At 42.2% G+C, this 21,428-nt stretch overlaps 1 protein-coding gene across 1 annotated transcript; it reads left to right on the top strand.

Annotated features, from left to right (window-relative positions):
* The first annotated feature begins 879 nt into the window (after nt 1–879).
* On the top strand, nt 880–14,557 carry SLC33A1 (solute carrier family 33 member 1). The gene is made up of 6 exons (XM_081912886.1): nt 880–2,037; nt 3,876–4,066; nt 6,929–7,113; nt 8,502–8,619; nt 9,367–9,582; nt 10,390–14,557. Exons 1-6 carry the CDS (start codon nt 1,272–1,274, stop codon nt 10,558–10,560), a joined length of 1,647 nt encoding a protein of 548 aa, XP_081769012.1. The 5' UTR covers nt 880–1,271; the 3' UTR covers nt 10,561–14,557.
* Nucleotides 14,558–21,428: the final 6,871 nt, after the last annotated feature.

The following is a 21,428-nucleotide window of genomic DNA, read 5'->3' as shown; positions in this document are numbered from 1 at the left end:
AATAATAATGTGACTTCAAAGCATTACCAATCTGTTGCAGCCTATTGTCAACACACGTATGGATTTGTAACACCTGTCTGAGCTTGGCTACCCAGAGCTTAAATATGACCTTTCACACCTAAATCAAGAGATATCAATAAAAATACTAAACTGAGGTCCTGCACCCCCTAACAAAAATCCTGGCTAAGCCCATGTTTCACACGTCCTTCCAAACACAAGCATTTAAGAGAGGATCCTTTGGCAGAAACCTGCAATAGAAAACTGTATCAATACAGGACGTAGCATTTTGCATTGGAATATGGGACAGCACAGGAGAGGCGGGCAACCCTAGCTAACCATGTCTTCTCAGAACTACTGAATTTACCTGGTTGCTCCCAGGTAAGCCAGCTACGGCCCTATACACCTATTTGCCAGAAGAGGGAAGGGCAATGGCACTTCACAGAACTTATTTCTTGGGGAGGCATGGTTAGGGTTAATGGGGGGTGCTTAGGTGTTTGCAGGTATCAGTGAGGTATCAGTTGCAAAACTTAACAGACTCTCGGTTTGAAGCAGGCGCACACAATGCACCGCAACCCCTGCAGCCGCTCAAGGAAAGCACGCGGCTCTTCACTTCTGGCCTCCAAAAAGCCGCTCTACCCTTCACGGATCTTTTTCCGCCTCTCTGCCCTGCCCTTCCATCGAGCCGGCTCTATAGTTCTTTCCCTATCCCTTCTTCTTCCCTCTTCCCCTTGATAGGATGGCTTCCCGGTGACGTAGCTCGCCTGCTCCTCCAGTCAGATAGGACCACGGCTGCTCAGAGCTCTTCGGCTGCCTTGGCGGTACCTTTGCGAGCCGGGTTGTGTTTCCAGCCGGGGAACTTGGACGCGTCGGACCGTGCCGGGTAGAAAGTGGGGTTGGGGTGGGTAGGAATTTATTTCCCTTCCTTGCTCCCTAACGGACTTTTGCGGGCCGGGAGAAGGGAAATTTGTGTTTTGTCGACGAGGAAGAAGCTACTGCTTTGTTTTGGTGGGGAAGCTCCGCGAGGAGGCCCGTGACTTCCAGCTGACGAGCCTGAAGCGTCCTCGACTTCTCCGTCCTTCCAGCGGGTGTGAGGGGACCCCTCTGACCTGGAGCTGGTTAGGCCCAGGTGGGAGGCGGAGGAGGGAAGGCCGGGCCCCTGTTCCAGGCGGGGCGGAGCTGGAAGCCTCCCTTGAGCTGCCCTGCTGCTGCCGCCGCGGCGGGGGAAAGGCTCCCCGGTCCCGAGGACGACGGCGCTGGACTACGTGTGCGACATGTCCCCCACCATCTCCTACAAAGACAGCAGCCGGCAGCGCCGGCCGGGCTCCTACCAGAACTCGGTGGATATGCTGAAGAGGGAGCTCCCGCCGCCGGACTTCTGCGGGGATGGCCGCGCCGAAGTGGGAGATGACCGAGAGGCGCTTCTCCAAGAGCCGAGCGTCACGCCGCTGGGGACACCCCGGGGCTACCGAGCGGAGCTGGGCAGCATCTTACTGCTTCTCTTCCTCTACGTGCTGCAGGGCATCCCGCTGGGGCTGGCGGGCAGCATCCCGCTCATCTTGCAAAGCAAGAACGTCAGCTACACGGACCAGGCTTTCTTCAGCTTCGTCTTCTGGCCTTTCAGCTTGAAGCTGCTGTGGGCCCCCCTGGTGGATGCCGTGTACTTCAAGAGCTTTGGCCGGCGCAAGTCGTGGCTTGTGCCCACTCAGTACACCTTGGGGCTTTTTATGATGTACCTTTCCAGGCAGGTGGACTCTTTGCTTGGGGAGGAGGATGGCAAAAGCCCAGATGTGGTGGCTCTTACAGTGACCTTCTTCTTGTTTGAGTTTCTGGCAGCCACTCAGGACATAGCTGTAGATGGCTGGGCATTGACTATGTTGTCTCGGGAGAATGTGGGCTATGCTTCCACTTGTAACTCTGTGGGACAGACAGCTGGCTACTTCTTGGGAAATGTCTTGTTCTTGGCTCTGGAATCAGCCTCCTTCTGTAACAAGTATTTGCGGTTTCAGCCTCAACCCAGAGGAATTGTAACGCTTTCAGGTATACATTTTTGAAATGAATGTAATGATGCAGATCTATCCGAGAGCCCCTTTTATCTCTCCCCCCCCCCCAAGCTTCTGTGTCCTCTTCAGGTTGACAATTGTTCATGTGTAGTGTGGTAAGAAGTGGTGATGGATTAGTCTACTATGGAACATTTCATTTACACCCCTCTTATAGAACTGCAAAAAGAATTACAGTACCTGTGTGGATTTTCTATTCCAGATTGCTATATCAGCTGCCCAACTTTGAAGGTTCACATTTGTTTAGGAACTGTCTGATCTTGATACTGTACACTCTTTTGATAAAAAGCTGGTGGATGGGTGGGTGAAACCTGGAAGAACACATGCTGCTATATTAGCACACTTAGTGAAAATGCAGTGTTATCTTACATAAGTTTTGGTATTTGCTGGTTCATACTAGATAGCAATTCTGCATTTACACATTTTGCCCAGATTACTTTGCTTGAAAATGGAGCTGCCATGTCATCTTAATTAATTAATAAGCTAAACTAAGCTAGTTGTCCTCATCCATGTTGCTAACAATAATAATGAGAGGTAACATCCTTCAGATACCTATGGTGAAAAGACCCAAAGCAAAATGAACAATTATAGCAGGCACATCTACTCACACTATAACAAACTGGCAGAGATCTACCCATTGGTTTGACCAGAGTTGTTGAGCTTTTTGGGGGGAGGGGGAGCCAAAGTTGTTGAGCTTTTTTTCCTTTTTTTGGGGGGGGGATGTCAGGAGCCTGTGACTGACAAGGGACGACCATGGGCATCCTGTGATCAACCAGTAGATCGTGATCAACTGGTTGGACAGGCCTGAGTTATAGGTTTACAACTAGAAGCAGAATTGGTAAAGACCTGTCAAATCTAGTTTTTTTCAGAACTCTTCAAGAAAGGGAAGAGAGGCATTGTTTTTACACATCTACTTTCCTGCCACCATAAGGTTCTGCATGAGGTTGAAAGCACACAATTGAAATGTACGGTGTAATCATATGGTATTAAAAACAGTTTAGAAGCAATTGTAGTCACAGGAATAGGGTAGTTCCTGAAAACACGTCTCAATTGCCAGAGATCAGAGCAAAGAGGTGTGTCTTTAGCATATGTTGGAAATTGTGTATGTTTCTGGAAAAAGTGATTAATACAATATATATAATATAATGAAGGTGCCAGATGTACTTCTGTGGGGAGGGAATTCCACAACCTAGGAACTACCACAAAGAATTCCCTCTCCCACAGCACCGCTTGAACTTTTGAGGGCAGTGGGACTACCAAGAAGGCCCCCCTCTACTGATCTTGCCAACAAGAGCATCTGCATGGAAGTTATGGGCTAGTGTTATATCAGACAGACACAACAAAGAGGCAACAGAGATCCCAGTGATTTCAGACTGGCTTCTTATATATCTTGCTTTGTGCATGCATGTTTTAATTTATCACAATGCTTCCAGTTTGTTAAGTAGGGTTCTTGAGGTTGGGGATAAGAGTATTTGCTTAAATGAGTTCTTAAATTTCATTATTCTTAACTTAATTTGCTTATTCACATTGTGGTCTCCACGTCCATTCCTACAGGGATTAATCTGACATCTTTTCTGTTGGTAAAGATTAAGGCCGCACTATGTAGACTGTTTGCTCCTGTGGAGCCCCTTATTTATTTGGATGAGCTAATAATCCAGCATAAATTACCAGTAATTGGTTTTGTGAAATCTCTTTTTCTTATTGGACGGTATGTTAATTGTTTTATGAAGGTTGCAGCTAGTCTTAGTGTTGGTTTTAAATAGTATGTTATTAGCATCAAGTGTCTTCATAATGGAAAAGGTTTCATTTCCCCTTCAGATTTCCTATTTTACTGGGGTGCTGTTTTCTTAATCACTACCACCTTGGTCGCACTCTTGAAAAAAGAAGATAGGGAACGACACCCATCAAAAGAAGAAACAAAAGGCATCATGGATACGTACAAGCTGCTCTTCTCAATAGTAAAAATGCCAGCAGTCCTTACATTTTGTGCCCTGATTTTAACAGCAAAAGTGAGTACATGATTTGCGATTATCATTTGGGAATGTGCCTCATTTTTATAAGTTCCTGTTATTCATGGACCTATATGCCAGTCTTATGAGCTACTATGCCAGAAAACATATTAATTGAGAAGAGAGCTACTATTGCTAGCTAGCTATTTATTTATTTGATTTATATACCACCCTTTAACCAAAGATCCCAGGGTGGTGTACAAGATTAAGAACATAATTTATGGAGCATAATAATAAAAGCATAATACTGAACATAATAATAGACAGCATAACAATAAAATAATCATGATAACAGTCCGTCCCCTCTGCCGCAGATTGTTTAATGGCCAAACACCCTGGTAAAGAGGAATGTTTTCACCTGGCACCTAAAGGCATGTAATGCTGGCACCAGGTGAGCCTCTGTGGGGAGAGTGTTTCACAGTTGAGGGAACCATCACAGAAAAGGCCCATTCTCATGTTGTAAGTCTCTGAACCTCTCAGGAGTGGGGACATAGAGAAGGACAAGCACAAGGTCTAGATCAGTTTGTATGGGGAGAGGTGGTCCTTAAGGTATTGTGGTCCTGAACCGTGTAAGTTATGAGATAGCATTGTAGCTGAGATGATACAAAGCAATATGTGTGTCATCTTAAGTATGCACTTTCTGTAGGAGCAATAGATTGGAAGCCCTATACAGACATTACTTTGTGTGCAGAGGGGGAAGCCAATGTGGTGCAATGGTTAAGAGTGTTGGACTAGGATCTGGAAGAATAGAGTTCAAATCCCCACTTGGTCATGAAGCTCACTGAGTGACCTTCTGGCAGTCCCTACCTCTCAGCCTAACCTACTTTACAGGCTTGATGTGGGAATAAATTGAGAAGGAATGAACCAGATTAAAATACATGTCAACCTTCTGCAGTCTGGATAAGCTTGCCTAAACAAAAATGCTTTCAGCTAGTGTCAAAACCACTGATGTCAATAGGCAGGGAGTTCCAATGAAATGACAACAAGATTGCATTTCTCAGTGGTTGAGGTGTTTAAACTATTGGACTCTTCAGAATTGGCATTCCAGGGGATGGCAAGCTCCCACTTTTGTTTTCTTCTCCTGCTAACAGAGAACATGAGCCTTGTTAGCTCTGTAATGCTGACTGTGCTGTTACTTTTTGTATTTTTCGACACCATTCTCTGACATGGGAGGGGAAAGAGGGAGCCTCGTGCTCAGTCTCCAGAGGGCTGCTCTGTCTTTGATTGAGAGCTCATTGAATGCAGTCAGTTGAGAGAGGAACAGAGCCGTTGTCATTGGCTCCCTGACGGCTGCAATTGAGCAGTCATATCTTAACCTAATCAGCAGGGATATAAAAGAGGATTATGACGATGGCCCCATAGTGTGCTGCAATGGATCCTAGAAGTCCTCAATTAACCATAATTTCCTCTTACGTCTGAATCAGAAAAAAACATGATTACTACAGTTTCAAGTTCTTTGTTCTGAACCTAGTCACCACAGCTCCTCCCCCCTTTCTGGTTCTGATTTAACTCTGGCTAATTGCTGGCATTGTGGCATATTGCAGCATGCCAGGGAGGGAATTGGTAGCACAGCAACAAACTCACAGGCAGAAGGCTTGAGCATGTCTCAGCTTATTAAACTACAGCACGATCATTCAACTTTTCCTGGGGTTCTTTCTTTAAAACTTTTTGTAATTTGCAAGACTGCATAAACAATATGCTACCGAAGCCTCTCTGCCAGGAAGCTGGATTAAAAAAACAGTTGTTGAACGGGTTTGTTCTAAAAACAAACTCAGCTCCTGAGAGCCAACAGGATTATTTCTCAGTGACTGTCATAGCTGAAAGAGGGAGGTATTGGCATGCAAGGGGGAGCTCCGTTAAATATCCCGGAAGAAGGTATTATTAGACTACTGGAACCCTGGACAAGAGTTGTCCACACTGTAACATTTTGTTGCAGTTCCTACTTGTTTAATGTAAACACTGCCTCTTTCGATTGTTACATGGGCTATATTTATGAAGCCATGCTAGCACTGCAAGATTATTGATCCAATACAGTGGTACCTCGGGTTACAAACACTTCGGGTTACAAACTCCGCAAACCCGGAAGTAGTTGCTCCGGGTTGCGAACTTTGCCCCAGGATGAGAACAGAAATCGCGCAGCAGGAGGCCCCATTGGTAAAAGCGCGTCTCAGGTTAAGAATGGTTTTGGGTTAAGAACGGACCTCCGGAACGAATTAAGTTTGTAACCTGAGGCACCACTGTGATTATTTTTGTATAGTCTCCCATATTTACCCTGATATGGCTATCATCTGTGTTGCTTCCTGTCAAATGTTGGAATGATTCCAATTGTTAAAGAAGCTGCAATCTCAAATCAAGGTTTCATACCCTACTTTGATGGCCCACCACAAACCATGGTTTATAAACTGACACAGGCTCAGGCAAAAAAGCAAACCATGGATTTTGCATAATGTTCTATAAGCGGAGGGGCAGGATTTAATTTTTCTAAGCTAGTGATTCCCAAACTGGTCCATGAACCACCTGTGGTCAGCAAGCTTCATTTAGGTAGTATGTGGCATGTAATATTGATTTTTAGCTGTATTTTGATTGTTTCTTTTTATTTCTTACATTGCATTCTATTTATTGCTATCTGCATTCAATAACTGAACAATATAAGAGAAAAAGAAGCAATAAAAATACAATTAAAATCATACATCATTCAGTACAGTGCATTACAATTGCTGTAGTGAGCAGAAAAATCATTAAGTGGTCTGCAAGACACTCAGGATGGGTGACCATTAATAAGTTACTACATAGCAGTACAGCAGGAAAACCACCTTGTAATGTTGAATGTGTGTAAGATTGTAAACTGATTTTATGTTGCAGATTGGATTCTCAGCAGCAGATGCAGTCACAGGCCTCAAATTGGTAGAAGAAGGAGTACCTAAAGAACACTTGGCTCTTCTTGCTGTTCCAATGGTTCCACTGCAGATCATATTGCCTCTGATTATCAGCAAATACACAGCAGGTCCACAGCCCCTGAACACATTTTACAAAGCTATGCCTTTCAGGTAAAAAACCTATTGATAGCTAAACCTGTTAATATACAGCTCTGTTAATGTGAAACTATAATTTTGTAACCATTAAAAGCAATGAGATGTGCATTTTGGGCTTATACTTGGAAAGTTTTGCAGTGGTTATTGGTTCGGAATCCCCCGCTCTTGTTCGTTATGCAATATATAGTGAAATGCTGTAGCTTTGCTGAATTATCCTTTACAAGAGCTGTGCTTGGTTAAAATTCCACTTGTGTCAGAACTGGTGTTTTCCTTTCCACACTTAGCTTTCATTAGATGACTTTCCCCCTATGGACAAGGCTAAGTTCAAGGTATTGGTTCTGATGTATAAAACCCTGGGCAGTTTGGAATCAGGATACCTAAATCAGTCTTTAGATGCTCAATGAGTTACTGTGCTCTGCAGGAGAAGGGATCCTGCAGATACCATCTTATAGGGAGGTCCGCATTCTGTGTGATGTTGAAACTGGGCCTTAAGTGTTGTGCCACATGCCATTTGTTATGCCCTCCTGCTAAATATTAGATAGGTTCCGCCTCTGTAGACATTTTGACACCTGCTGAAGACCTTCCTCTTTCAACAAGTCTTTTAAGTAGAGATATTCCCCAGTCTGCATCTGTATAGGAATTGTTTTTAGATGTGTTTATTGTTTTATCTTTTGTGGCATTTGGGGGCCTTTCATTTCCATGAAGACCACAGAATGTGTCTCATGGATCACTCATTTCCTTCCAACTTATATGGATGGGAAACGATGGGTTATGTAGGAGTAGCCAACATAGAATTCTCCATATGCTTTGGATTGGAACCCCTCCATCGCCCCTCATCATTGACTGGCTGAGGATGATGGGCCTTGGAGTGCCCATCTAGAGGGGACCATGTTGACTACCCCAAGGTTAGGCAACCTAGTATCAAAGGGGCTGATTTCAGTCTTGTATGGCCTGCCTCTTTTTAACTAGAATTCCTGAAATCTACTTGCTAAGTTGCAGATCATGGTCAAGGGGGAGACATCTTAACCATGATTTGGTAAGCAAAACCTTGATTTAGCTGCCATCTGCTGATGTTAAAAGGCCCAGGGAGGAGCAAAGTATGTGCGAGCCAGCACATTTGCACAGTTGCTTATTGTCATGTGCAAAGCAGACCTTGTTTAAGGTGCATTACTGAATCAACCCAAGGTTCACCTAGATCAGCATTCTTCAAAAACTGCATCTGTTAGGTAGCCCACCAGAAACTGGCCAGTGAGTCACCACTGGCTCATAATCTGACTCTGCCGTGCCTCAGGTCTACCCCTTGTCAAAATTTTTGGGTTGCCTTCCTAGCTCGTATTGGTTTAATGCAGACATGATGAGGAGTTTGGGGTATTCAAGGTGTTTCCCTTATCTTTTCCCTACAGGTTACTGTTTGGGTTGGAATTTGCTTTCTTGGTTTGGTGGACTCCCAAAGTAAAATACGAAGGAGGATTTCCCATCTATTACTATATTATATTGCTTCTGAGTTATGCTTTGCATCAGGTAATAAGTTGCTGTGTGTATGCGTATTTGAGTAGTCTGTGTAGATACAAGGCTTTGATATATGAACAATATATTGAGCTTAGGCTTTGTTACCACCCAAGGTCTATTCAATTTCCTAAAACACATTTGTCAGCTATCTACAAGTCTTTACTGATACTGTTAGTACTAGAGAAGGATGGACCAATTTCTTTCTTTTCCATGTTAAATATAGTGGGGTAGGAGAGCTGAAAATAATGCCAGTATATTTTACATCTGTCAACCAATGTGGCCCTTTAGTTTCAGGTATTACATGGGTAGATGAGTTTATAAAGCCAGGGACATACATTATCACAGCTCTCTGGCAGCTGTGGTGGCTCATTTACCAGAAGTAATGTGTTTAGCATTAACTCTGAAAGTGTAAACTGTATTCTGACCAAACCAAGCTTAGGAGTATACAGATTGCCAGATGTGAATTTTTCCTCAGCTCTTCCACCGCACTATGTAAGTGTTTTCCTTATTGAAATCTTGTGTTAGAGGGTTATTTTGTTGCAAAAACAATGTTTTCGTTTCTTCCTACAAGATATGTAAAAGTGGGAATCTTTGGTCTTCCAAGACCCAACAGCTCTCAACAGCTGGCCCCTTTTGACTACATTTCATGTTAAAAGGCAGCTCCACAGTGTTCCATAAGACATTTCACTAAAAAAGCAGTTGCTACTTGAAGCTGTTCTCTTGCGTAATTCTCTTTGTGTTCATCTGTCTTTCCCCCAGGTTACACTGTACAGCATGTATGTTGCTATAATGGCTTTCAATGCCAAAGTTAGTGACCCACTCATAGGCGGAACGTACATGACGCTACTTAACACAGTGTCGAATTTGGGAGGAAACTGGCCAGCAACAGTAGCTCTTTGGCTTGTGGATCCACTTACAGTGAAGGAGTGTGTCGGAGCTCAAGGACAGAACTGCGGGACTGCAGCTGCTGCAGAAGTAAGTTTCGTATAAGAGACGCTTTCATTCCAATACTAGTCTTGATGCACTGACACTAACTTTCAGCACTGATATTTCCTCTTCATTTAAAAAGCATCTTAGGAATAGCTTTTGTTCTTGCATATTATCAAGTGAGATAATTTGCACCTCCTGTGTTAGCTATATGCAAGACCTTCGCTTTATTCACCTTATGGGGTTTGAACAGTGTGATTTTAGCCACATAGTAGTGTGATAGCAAAGTTGTGAGACTTTTCCAGAATGCTCGTATAAGATCATCTTGAAAGAATCATTGTTCCTTCAGCTTTGGCTACAACCCACATGCTTCAATTGTCTTCCTCCAGTAGGCATCACTGATGGGGCATTCTGAAGCTTACGGCAGCTGCATTACTCCCTACAAAAGTATAGACTTTTAATTTTAAAAAGGGTGGACATCTGGGGAAAAAGTCTTTTTTCCCTTGATGCCCACCCCTTATTTTTTAAAAAAAATTTGCCAAGTATGTAAAGCCAAATCCACACAATTTAAATGTACACAAGTTGCGAGTTACCTTTAATAGAAAATTATTATTAATGGGTGGTAACCAATGTTAGTCATACTCTGAGCAGACCCATTGAAATCAATGGACTTTGTAACATCCACTGATTTTAGTGGGGGTACCACTTAGTTAGCTATCACCCAACATACTATATTTTTAAGGATAAAAGCAGTGTGTTCATCTAGAATGCTTCATCAATGCATTTTAACTTATTCTGTTAATACATATATCCGTGTGCCATCTTTTGACACCCTTCTCTCATTCTCTCTTGCAGCTTTGTACAAAAGAAGGTGGATCTTGTATTATTACCTTGGATGGTTATTACGTGGAATCCCTAATATGCGTTGCTTTGGGATTTGTTTGGTGGTTGTTTCTCGGTCCCAAATTCAAAAAGCTGCAGAACGAGAGGGCATCTTCATGGAAATGCAGGAGAACCAGTTCATAGGAAAACACTGTCAAAAGTTGTTATGGTTTTATCCCATAATGAGTACACAAAAGAATAAATACATCTACGTAGGGAAAAAATGGCCATTTTATGCCAAATGACTTTCCAAAAAACCAAGCCAGGAAAGTAGTATATGGATCAGTTTAAAAAGCACACACACCAACAACATTTCCTTAAGTTAAAAATGAATAAATAATCATACTCGAAACAGCACTTTAAAATTACAGAGCTGTTGTGCTAACTTGCAGCGTCTGCCTTTTGTCTTCTGATTGATTTCTTTAACATTATCTGTAAACAAAACTTTTATGAAACCATAACATTTTGATTTAAATGTAAATGTTGAATGTATATGGTAAAATAAGCTGTAGAGAGAACAATCAATCTGATACATTTTCCGCAGCCCCTTTTAATTGCTGACCATAACTACGCTTTATGGGAGAAAACAATGAGTATCAAAGGATTCTCTCAAATGTATTTTCCTGGCTTCTACAAGCTTTAAAGATTTATAAGAGGAATATTTTTATAATGGTGAAAATTTTGCTTTTTTCTTTTCTTTTAATGTGCACACTTGACTTCAAGGCACTTGATTTGCAGATAGAAGTGGTTTCTTCAGGACAGCATTTGTATGAGAGAAGCAGCTGGCTAGGTACTTACGTTGATCACACCTGGTAGAGTGGTAGGCAGGTATATTGACTAGTACTGAAGAACGGGCTTCCAAAAGATATGGGGCACATATAAGGCCAGTGAATTCAGCTTGCTTGAAAAAGCAAATACACTGTTTCTCAAGAATTGCTGTTTTTTTCTTTTATGAGGCCCAAAGAGGACTAGGCAAAAGATGTGGTGCCTTTTGAAAAGAAATGGTGATGGATTGTCTGTACTTTCAATGTTTTAGGACATTCATATCGTTCTATTGTAAGTCATTCAATCATTCCTGGCTGCTGCCTGGAATCTCCTACAACTGGTAACGCGATTTTTGCAATTCTCATTATTAAGAGGGAATCTCTTTAGTGCCTTAAGGATGTACAATACAATGTATATCACATAATAAAGGGGCACTGTTATAGTATGTTGTTGGATGTATTTTGTACATCTCTCATGATATTAAAATACCTTCAAAAGGTGTGGCAGGCTAGTGTCATACTCTTGATGCTGTCTCAGCTTTACTGGTTATTTCAAGAGGTCAATTCTTTCTGAAATGGATATTAATTCTTGATTCCAAGTGAATCTGTGATTTACGGTGTACTGTTTTTCTTTTAAAGCTCTTTTCTGAGTGTAAATAAATGTTAAGCCTGTTTGAGAAGGAAGTTTACACAACTCTTAAGCACACTTACTTGGGAGTAAATGCCACTGAAATTAGTGGGACCTACTTCCAGGGAAACAGAGTTAGGATCATAGGGTTGGAAGAGGTTTTAAAATCAACATAGAGAAAAACATTCTTAGTCTGCCCTTGATCTATATTCCTCTCCTTCTGAAGAACAAAGTGGCCCATTGTTAAGCAATGTATAACCGAAATTGCCAACACCTTAAGATCCCAGTACTTAGATTTATAGCTGTTTAAGTAGTTTGTGGATTTCAGGGATCCTTCTGCAACCTTAAAACTATATTTATAGCCAGCTGTTTGTTTTTACAATAATAGGGAGAACTCCTGGACTACTCCCAATTGGATTTTAAGATTGCAGCCTATCAATGATATTCATAAACTAGTTAAATCAGCAATACTCTGATTGAATTCATGGACCTAAACTAGATAACATCCAGTTTAAACATATTTAACTAGTGACTTTGGCAGGAAATTGGGTTACACATTGCTTCCCTGTGGCCACTTGTTTAATATGTTCTGCAGGTAGGCAGTATGTGCTGAGATTGCAGGTTGTTTGTGTGTTCTGTTGGTTGAGCTCCAGTAACTTCATTTAGATTTGGCTGGTAGAATATAGGGATGACATTTTTATTGGTCCCTCCTGCACCTTTAAAAGCAGCTTGATTTGCAGGCATTTGTTAGGTGATAATGCTGATCTCTAACAGCAAAGAGTTGCACCTGTTGATTTCTATAGATCAAGCTGATGTTGAAGGCATGGTGTTGGGTCTGTTAGTAAACTTCATAGGGTTTGAGACACTCTAGTCCCCACCTCCCGCCCTGGGCATATTCTAACATGGTGATATTGTTGTATTAATATCTTATAGTTCAGTTCATATGAATAATCAGACCTGTTTACTTGAATGAAAAATCATTGGCGCTCTCACTAAGTACTTTTAGTTTTCATTCATTGTTTACAATAAACTGATTTTGTTTGCCTTAATTTTGATCCATCCCTATTGGCTAGGTGGGACGAATAAAACGATGCTACTTTAATACTATATGTGTATGATAGTTAATGAGAGGATATTTAGTGGCTAAAACTTGTATTTATCATTTCCATTTATTTTTGGTTTGCCACCGCATAAATGAAAAGCCTCTTAACAGAGAACGTTTATTAACTGTCTCTAGAAGACAATGTTAGGGAGGGGATACTTCTAGAAAAAAGGTGTCTGGCTTGCAGAACATGCACAGGAAATTAGCCAGTGAGGCTTTTTATGTTTTCCAGTTCTGTATTACTGTTTATACAGGGTGCCAAGAAAAATAAAGGCTATGCATTTAAACAAATGTCTGATGCTGTAGAGTAAATGTTGTGAATGGCTAATTAAACTAAAACCCAGAATCAATAGCAAAGCTTGAACTAAAACTTTCCTAAAAAATGAGAAACCTTAAAAGAAATTTCAGCATACTCCGAGAATGAAAGAAGTGCTCAGCATTACTTTTTTGCACTTAAACACATTTGTATTAAACTTGTTGTGTTGAATTCTTGGACACTCATCACCGATGTGATTTTGCAGAGGGAATTCCTATAGATTTGGAAGCATATCCTGAGTTGTGCCTGCATCCGAGATAGCAGAGTCTGTGGAGTTGCTATAGGTTAAGCATCCACCTTTCACTTATCTGAATTGTACTAAATGAGAACAAAATGAGACCTGTAGTTATTGAAGGCTATCTGCATTATTTGAGAGGCAAATTATACTGCTTGATATAATTTCAGGTGCAGGCTACAAATGATGTAAATTGGGGAAAAGGTTTAATTAAAGTTCTATATGGTGTTCCCTTAATTGCAGTAAATAATAACGTGATACTCTTGGCATAAAATTGCTTCCCATTTTCAGGATAATGAGTGATTCCCTGACAGCAATTTTGATCATTCATGGCAATCAAGTACAATTACCTCACAAAAAGTGGAACACATCTTCTCACTTGTATATAAGGTTCACAAGAAAATGTTTTCTATAGCAATAATCACATCATGTGAAAGGAGAAATTGTCAAGGAGGGAGATATGCTGAGTTGTGATAAAAGTATTATTTGATAACTACCACTTGAACTCTCACCTGCACTCTGTGGTGCTGTCTTCAGTTCTGATTAGATTTACAAAGCTTAAGCTGTTTTTTTCTGGGTTTTCTATTGGCTATAAAGTTCATAGTTTGGAGAATATTCTTTTTATATTTTCAAAGGTTCATCAGAGATGACTGTAGAAGTATTGAATAATAAAATATTGCCTTTTTAAAAAGAAGGCTAAAACTATTTGCTCGATACAAACGATATATAAAGCAAGTTAATCTACAAAGGATTTGTAGGTGTACATACTTGTTGCATACTTGTTGATAAAAAAACTAAAATATTGCTCAAATGGATGACAAATTGATTTAAGTGTGAATCATATAAGTAATGGCCAGGAACTCTGTGAAACCAATTCCTTTGACTGTAATAGAGAGTGGAAACAGAAGTATAATGTATATGTTGGAATATTTCTTGACTGTTTGTTTGTTTTCCTTTATAATGTGCTGTAAATTGAGGCACTGGTACACACAAAATGGGTTTGCTTTTGAAACAGCTGTTAGTCATAATGAAGAACAGAACAAAACGGCTGGACCATTTCATGATTAAAAATAGCTGACTTGTAAAATGGAACAAACGTGTTTAATTTTTCTATTTTACCCAAAGCGTTTCCTGGGTTTTCTCTTCATGTTTAAGCTTTAAAATAAATAAATAAATAAATAAGTTCTGTCAATTGATAAATATGAGACGACACAATTACCTTGCTGAAAGTGCTAAATTTACAGAACCATATCCCTTAGGAAGTCTCAGAAGCTCTATCGTTTCAATAAAGCAATATTGCAATTTTATTTTTTGTTTCTGTATTGATCAGCCAAACTAGTGTTGGGAGCCCTATTGAGAAGATTGGTTTAGAAATGTGTTCATTGCTGGCATTTGATACTAATAATCATTGCTGAGGCACTATTTTATTTTGTGCTCTCCTATTTATGCCAGTGTCTGAGACGAGGATGGAAGCCAAAAGGGATGTCAGAGCAGCTGGTAATTAAACCCAACACCTTAAAATGTTTATTGCATTAAGCAATAGAACAGCAGCAGTTAAAACCCTATGTGTGATAAAACAAACTGCAGATAAGTTTTTTGCCTCCTGCTCAAAAGACAACAAAGTTGGCACCAGGAAAGCATCTCTGGGGAGGGATGTTCAAAGGCAGGAGCCACCACTAAAAAGACTCTATATTGAGTCCCTTGGTTGAATGTGGTGGTATAGAAAGAAGGGCCTCTGATGTGATCTCAGGTTTTGGGCTGGCTCCTGCAGGAACATTGAGAGCCGTGTTTGAATGTGAAAGGTGACAGCCTTGCAAAATGTTTTAGGAACATTTGTGATCCTTTCGACTGGAAATCCAGACCAAGGACTGAACTTGGTTGCCTCTCTATGCAACCAAGGTTGGTTTTGTATTCTCTGTTGTTTTTACCTTCCTCCGAAGAATCCCAAGAACTGTAGTTGGTTAAGGGTGCTGGGAATTGTAGCTATGTGATTCCTTGTGGGAAGCAATATGCTTAAAATGTACAGTGTGGATCTGAACCAATAGTCTGGATCATGCCAGTATCATATGCAATTGTTTCCTTGAATGCTAGTGGGATGATTCCAAGACTGCTCCGGAGTAAGTGATCCATAGCTTTGTGTATCAAGCTTGATGTCCATGGATTAAAATCAGAGCAGAATATCAAAGTCAGGCACAGGGAGAGTAAAGTCATCACTCAATTACCCAAGCAATTGCTCTCTTCGTGAATCACTCAGTTCCTTGCTGTGTGGGCAGCACTCAGGGTCCCTGGTTGAAAAATCAATGTTCTAGAGGTGCCCAGTGGTGTTTTAAATACAGTAGTACCTCGGGTTACATACACTTCAGGTTACATACTACGCTAACCCAGAAATAGCACCTCGGGTTAAGAACTTTGCTTCAGGATGAGAACAGAAATCGTGCTCTAGCAGCAGCGGGAGGCCCCATTAGCTAAAGTGGTGCTTCAGGTTAAGAACAGTTTCAGGTTAAGAACAGACCTCCGGAACGAATTAAGTACCGTATTTTTCGCCCTATAGGATGCACTTTTCCAACTCCAAAAATGAGGGGGAAATCTGTGTGCGTCCTATGGGGCGAATGCAGGCTTTCGCTGAAGCTTGGAGAGCGAGAGAGCACAACCCCTCTCGCTCTCCAGGCTTCAGGAAGCTATCAGCAAGCCTGGGGAGCCAGCGGGAGTTCTAAATCTGGCCCACAGACAGTCCAGGAATCAGCATGTTTTTTCATGGGTAGAATGTGCCCTTTTATTTAAAATGCATCTCTGGGTTATTTGAGGGGCATAGGAATTAGTTCATTTCCCCCCAAAAAATATAGTCCAGCCCCCCACAAGTGACAGTGGACTGGCCCCCTGCTGAAAAAGTTTGCTGACTCCTGGGTTAGAACTACAACCTACACAGCTGAAAAAACAGATCTTTGCAAGGCCCTTTCAGCACTGGGGGTGTTATTTTGTGCTTGCCCATGACCCGGAAACTGTATGCCGGCTCCCTCAGCCAGTAAAGCGAGATGAGCGCCACAACCCCAGAGTCGGCCACGACTGGACCTAATGGTCAGGGGTTCCTTTACTTTTAACTTAAGCACATAGATTGCAATGAGACCTAAGTGCAACTTAAGATGCAGTCTGATGCATACTTGCTTGTGAGAAAGCCTCATTGGATTCTGTAAAGAAGAAGAAGAGTTTGGATTTGATATCCCGCCTTTCACTCCCCTTCAGGAGTCTCAAGGCGGCTAACATTCTCCTTTCCCTTCCTCCCCCACAACAAACACTCTGTGAGGTGAGTGGGGCTGAGAGACTTCAGAGAAGTGTGACTAGCCCAAGGACTAACCCAGCAGCTGCATGTGGAGGAGCGGAGATGCGAACCCAGTTCTCCAGATTACAAGTCTACCGCTCTTAACCACTACACCACACTTACTTCTGAGTAGATGTGCCTAGGCTTCCTCTGAAACTTAGTCTGAATCCAACCCAATACACCAGGCATAGGCAAACTCGGCCCTCCAGATGTTTTGGGACTGCAACTCCCATCATCCCTAGCTAACAGGACCAGTGGTCAGGGATGATGGGAATTGTAGTCCCAAAACATATGGAGGGCCGAGTTTGCCTATGCCTGCAATACACAAATCAATATGTGTGAAAGTTTAAAGCAGGCAGCAGAAAAAAAAGTCTGTTTTGGCTACAGCAGAAATTCCAAGATTGGAATAGAAAACTCCTATAAAACTGTGTGTTTAACAATAGTGGAGCCCATTCCTGCTATCAAATTGTCCTAGAGGCTTATCAGATAGTTTATGTTACAAACTAGATTGAGCCCTGCGTAAACCAGCTAAGTATATGATTCTACAAAAGAAGCTGTTCTAATCTAAACTGAGCAGAAAGGGTGTGATTTCTGAAGTGGAACAAAGTCATGGTAAAGAGAGTTCTGAGATAACTCTCCTACATATCTCTCTCCCCCCCCCCCCATTTCATTTTGTTAGATAGAGAATGTGTGCCTGTGTGTTTTCAGTGAATCACACAGCGTACACTAGATATCTCCAGACTATTTGCACGGCTTCTATTTGCAGAAAATATTAATGTGATGTAATGGGATCTGCTACTGTGACAAACGTCGTGTCCCTGACCAAATGTTAAGTTCCAGGTGAGTAATCCTGTACATATCTACCCAGAAGTAAGATCCACTGTGTACGGTGGGACTTACTCCCAAGTAAGCCTGTGTAGGACAGGATTGCAGCCTTAAATAGGATTCCAGAGCTGTTGCTGCTTTTTCTTGATGGACTTTTTATTCATATTCACATCTAGAAAAAAAAATCAATTGGTATACCAATTTTGTTATAAATGTGCTTTCATCTGTTTGAAAAAAGAACAACCGCTAGCAACCTCTAGTGAGCAGAACATGAAACTACAAGGAGAGTTTACACAGCGCAGGATAAAAAACCTTTAATCCCCCCCAAACATTTACTATTTACTATAAAGGGCCCTCTAGACATCTTTTTTTATTGTGGATTCATGATGGTTTGTGCTCATCATGGTATGGGGTGGTTATACAGGATCCCGCTTTCAATTTTGCTGGCAAGTGGGTAAGTTTTGGGGAAGTCATATTGCTTTGTTTCCCATCAGGCTGGGAAGGATAAGAAGAGTTTGGATTTGATATCCTGCTTTATCACTCCCCTTAAGGAGTCTCAAAGTGGCTAACATTCTCCTTTCCCTTCCTCCCCCACATCAAACACTCAGTGAGGTGAGTGGGGCTGAGAGACTTCAGAGAAGTGTGACTGGCCCAAGGTCACCCAGCAGCTGCATGTGGAGGAGCGAGACGCGAACCTGGTTCACCAGATTACGAGTCTACCGCTCTTAACCACTACACCACACTGGCTCTCAAACCACACTGGCTCTCAAACTGGGATAAACTGGGAAAGTGCCATGGCGCTCATGTCATGTGTGTTTCTCATAGATGGGCCTGATTCAACAGACTCTTATGGTTTTGGGGTTTTTTAATGTTCATTTCCTCCCCTCCCTAAGCCCAGATCCTAGGGCTTTGTTTTCTTTTGGGAGCTGGAGATGTTATAGTGTTGGCAACATCATCTCCCCTTCACCTGAACCTTCATCAGCTATTATTGCCCTGACAGTATAGTACAAGAAAAGCAGCTGGATTCATGCTGGAGCTTGACGAAGAGGAAGAATGCTGCAAAATGACAATTCTAATTAAATTTACCTTTGTAAAACTACATGAAATGGATCTTAGTCAATGAATCAAGATAACTTGGATAACGACCCATCTCCTGCAGATGACAGGGGATTAATTACAGAGCACTTTGTAAAAGAAGGGAATTATTCAAATTTCTCGGGGTAAAATCACCACATTTGTCTTTCTAAATGTGTTATGACTGGGTACTAAGTCTCTCAGTTCATATAATATGCATAATAGTGTTTTGGAGGGGATGTTTTGGTGTGTGTGGGTTAATGCAAGTATAAAGCAGTTGCCAGCTTCATTCTTTTCATTTTTCTGTTGCTAACCTCTCTGTCTTTAGTCTCTCTAGTTTGTAGCATTAGAAAGAACAGACATGCCACTTATGAGAGATCATTCTGCTATACAGCTGTCCTTCCTATAAGACACTATAGACATATCTGCGTACATAATATGAAAAAAAAATAGCAGACATTTTAATTCAAGGAAAAGAAGAAATATTTTTCTTCCTCGGACCATTTACTGGAGGCGGGGGGGGGGGAGAGAATGCAACAGCCTCGTTTGATAGACGTTCGGCTTGGATATGATTCTCAGGTTTGAACAAAACTTTGCAGGATTGCTCCTTTCTCTCCTACTGACACATTCAGTACCATATGAATGATGGCTGTATAGCCATCTGCCATGGATGCTTTAGTTGAGATTCCTGCATTTCAAGGGGTTGAAGAGTTCCTATCAACTGAACAATTCTACGATGCTGCTTTGTTTTGGGTCAGATTGGCGCTGCATTTAGGACAAGACTCCGACAGTAGGTGTGCAGGGTTTCAGATGTGCCTGTTTGCGTAAGAGAGAATGGGTATACGTAAATGGAATGGGCACATGGCCTTGTCTCAGCGCTTTTGGATTCACCAGCTGATACTGTGGAGAAAATGCTGTATTCCGTGACGGTCAAAGTTCGAGGCCTTGTACGGTTGCGATGTCGCAAGCCTGGTTGGCAGTAGTTCTGAGAGGAGAGAAGGGTGAGAATTTATTAAGCAGGTAAATTCATTTGAGATTGGTCTCGGTGACTGCCAGCTCTGATGGGCTGGACGTTCTAGTCTGTTGGGAATTAACAGAGTAAATTGAGGATAGGCAGTTGGGGATTTGGAGGGGTGAGGGAGGTGCATGGGGGGGGGGAGGGCAGAAACCAGAGAAACCAGAAACCTGGATATTAATACCCAGTATGTTGTTAATACTTGTCTGGTGAAGATCAGAGGAAGGGAGCCAGTTTCCACAAGCGAAACTATCCAAGCAGCCAGAAGTACTACCAGAGGACATTTCTGGGTTCAGAGACAGATTGACCCCAATTGCTGGGCTGGATTGTGGATGTATTTGGCTGGGGTTAATTTGGCAAGCCACTCCAGAAACTGTGTTTTGGGTCATCGAATCATAGAATTGTGGCGTTGGAAGGGACCCTCAGAGTCATCTAGTCCAACCTCCTGCAATTCAGGAATCCTGCTCACAGCTGTCCCTGGCTGGACTCGAACCACCAACCTTCTGGTTAACAGCCAGATGCCATTGTCCCATTTCATAAAATTTGTACACGGCTTGACTGTTAAAAACCCTCAAAGCAAAAAAATTCACAACCGTACTTTAAAGCACACAAAAGTTAAAATGCTGAAACGGATTAAAAAAACCACAACTTTCTAAGCATCTGCGTAGGCTTGCCTAAGCAAGAATGTTTTAGCAGGCGCTGAAAAGAGTACAGTGAAGGCGCCTGCTTGATCTCAACAGGCAAGGGGTTCCAAAGTGCAGGCACTGCCACACTAAACGACTGAGTTCTTGCAAATGCGGAATGGGTGTTATGTGGGCCAATTCTGCTGATCGAAGTGGTTGAGCAGGCACATGTGGAGCAAGGCGATCTCAGGTAATTGGTCCCAAGATGTTACAGTCATACCTCGGGTTACAGCCGCTTCAAGTTGCGTTTTTTCAGGTTGCAGACCGCCGAAACCCGGAAGTACCGGAACAGGTTACTTACGGGTTTCGGCAGTCAAGCATGCACAGAAGTACTAAATCACGCTTTGCGCATGTGCAGAAGCACCAAATTGCAACCCGCGAGTGCGCAGTCGCGGGTTGCAAATGCTGCGGGTTGCGAACATGCATCCCGCATGGATCACATTCGCAACCTGAGCATCCATTGTACTAATGAAAACGCTTTGATCCTCGCCCGGTAGCAAATCAGCAACGAGTGCAGATCTCTGAGCATATGTGTTATATGATGACAAGGCCTCACTCCTGTCAGCAATCGTGCTGCAGCATTCTGCATTAACTGCAGCTTCCGGATCATGCATAAGGAAAGCCCCACACAGGGCAGCCCTCCAGTCTTGAAGTAACGAATGCATAAAGTACCATGGCAAGGCTTTTCCCATCCAAGAATGGCCGTAGCTGTTAAACAAGCTGCAGCTGGTAAAAGGCACTACTAGCCATTGAAGCTACCTGAATCTGCAGTGACAGAGCTGGAGTCAGAAGCAGCACCCCAGACTGCAAAAATCAGGGGGAGTGCAACCCCATCCTGACCATTTTCTCAGGCACAGGAGCAGCTTACTCACAGCGCATAGTACACAGTATTCCTTTAATAAATCAACAATCTCAGTTTAAGGTTTATCCTGTTTCTAGTGTTGGTGCTCGGCTCTCACACTTAAGCCTTCTGTACCAGGTGCTAGGAGGTTTTTGAAAGCGTTCGGAGTGAATTGGTGGCAGTAGAAAACGAATGAAGCATGGATAAGCAAAA

The sequence above is a fragment of the Podarcis melisellensis genome, assembly GCF_964234715.1.
Source record: "Podarcis melisellensis genome assembly, chromosome: 5".
In the NCBI taxonomy this organism is placed as follows: Eukaryota; Metazoa; Chordata; class Lepidosauria; order Squamata; family Lacertidae; genus Podarcis; species Podarcis melisellensis.
This window is presented reverse-complemented; position numbering and strand designations above follow the sequence as displayed.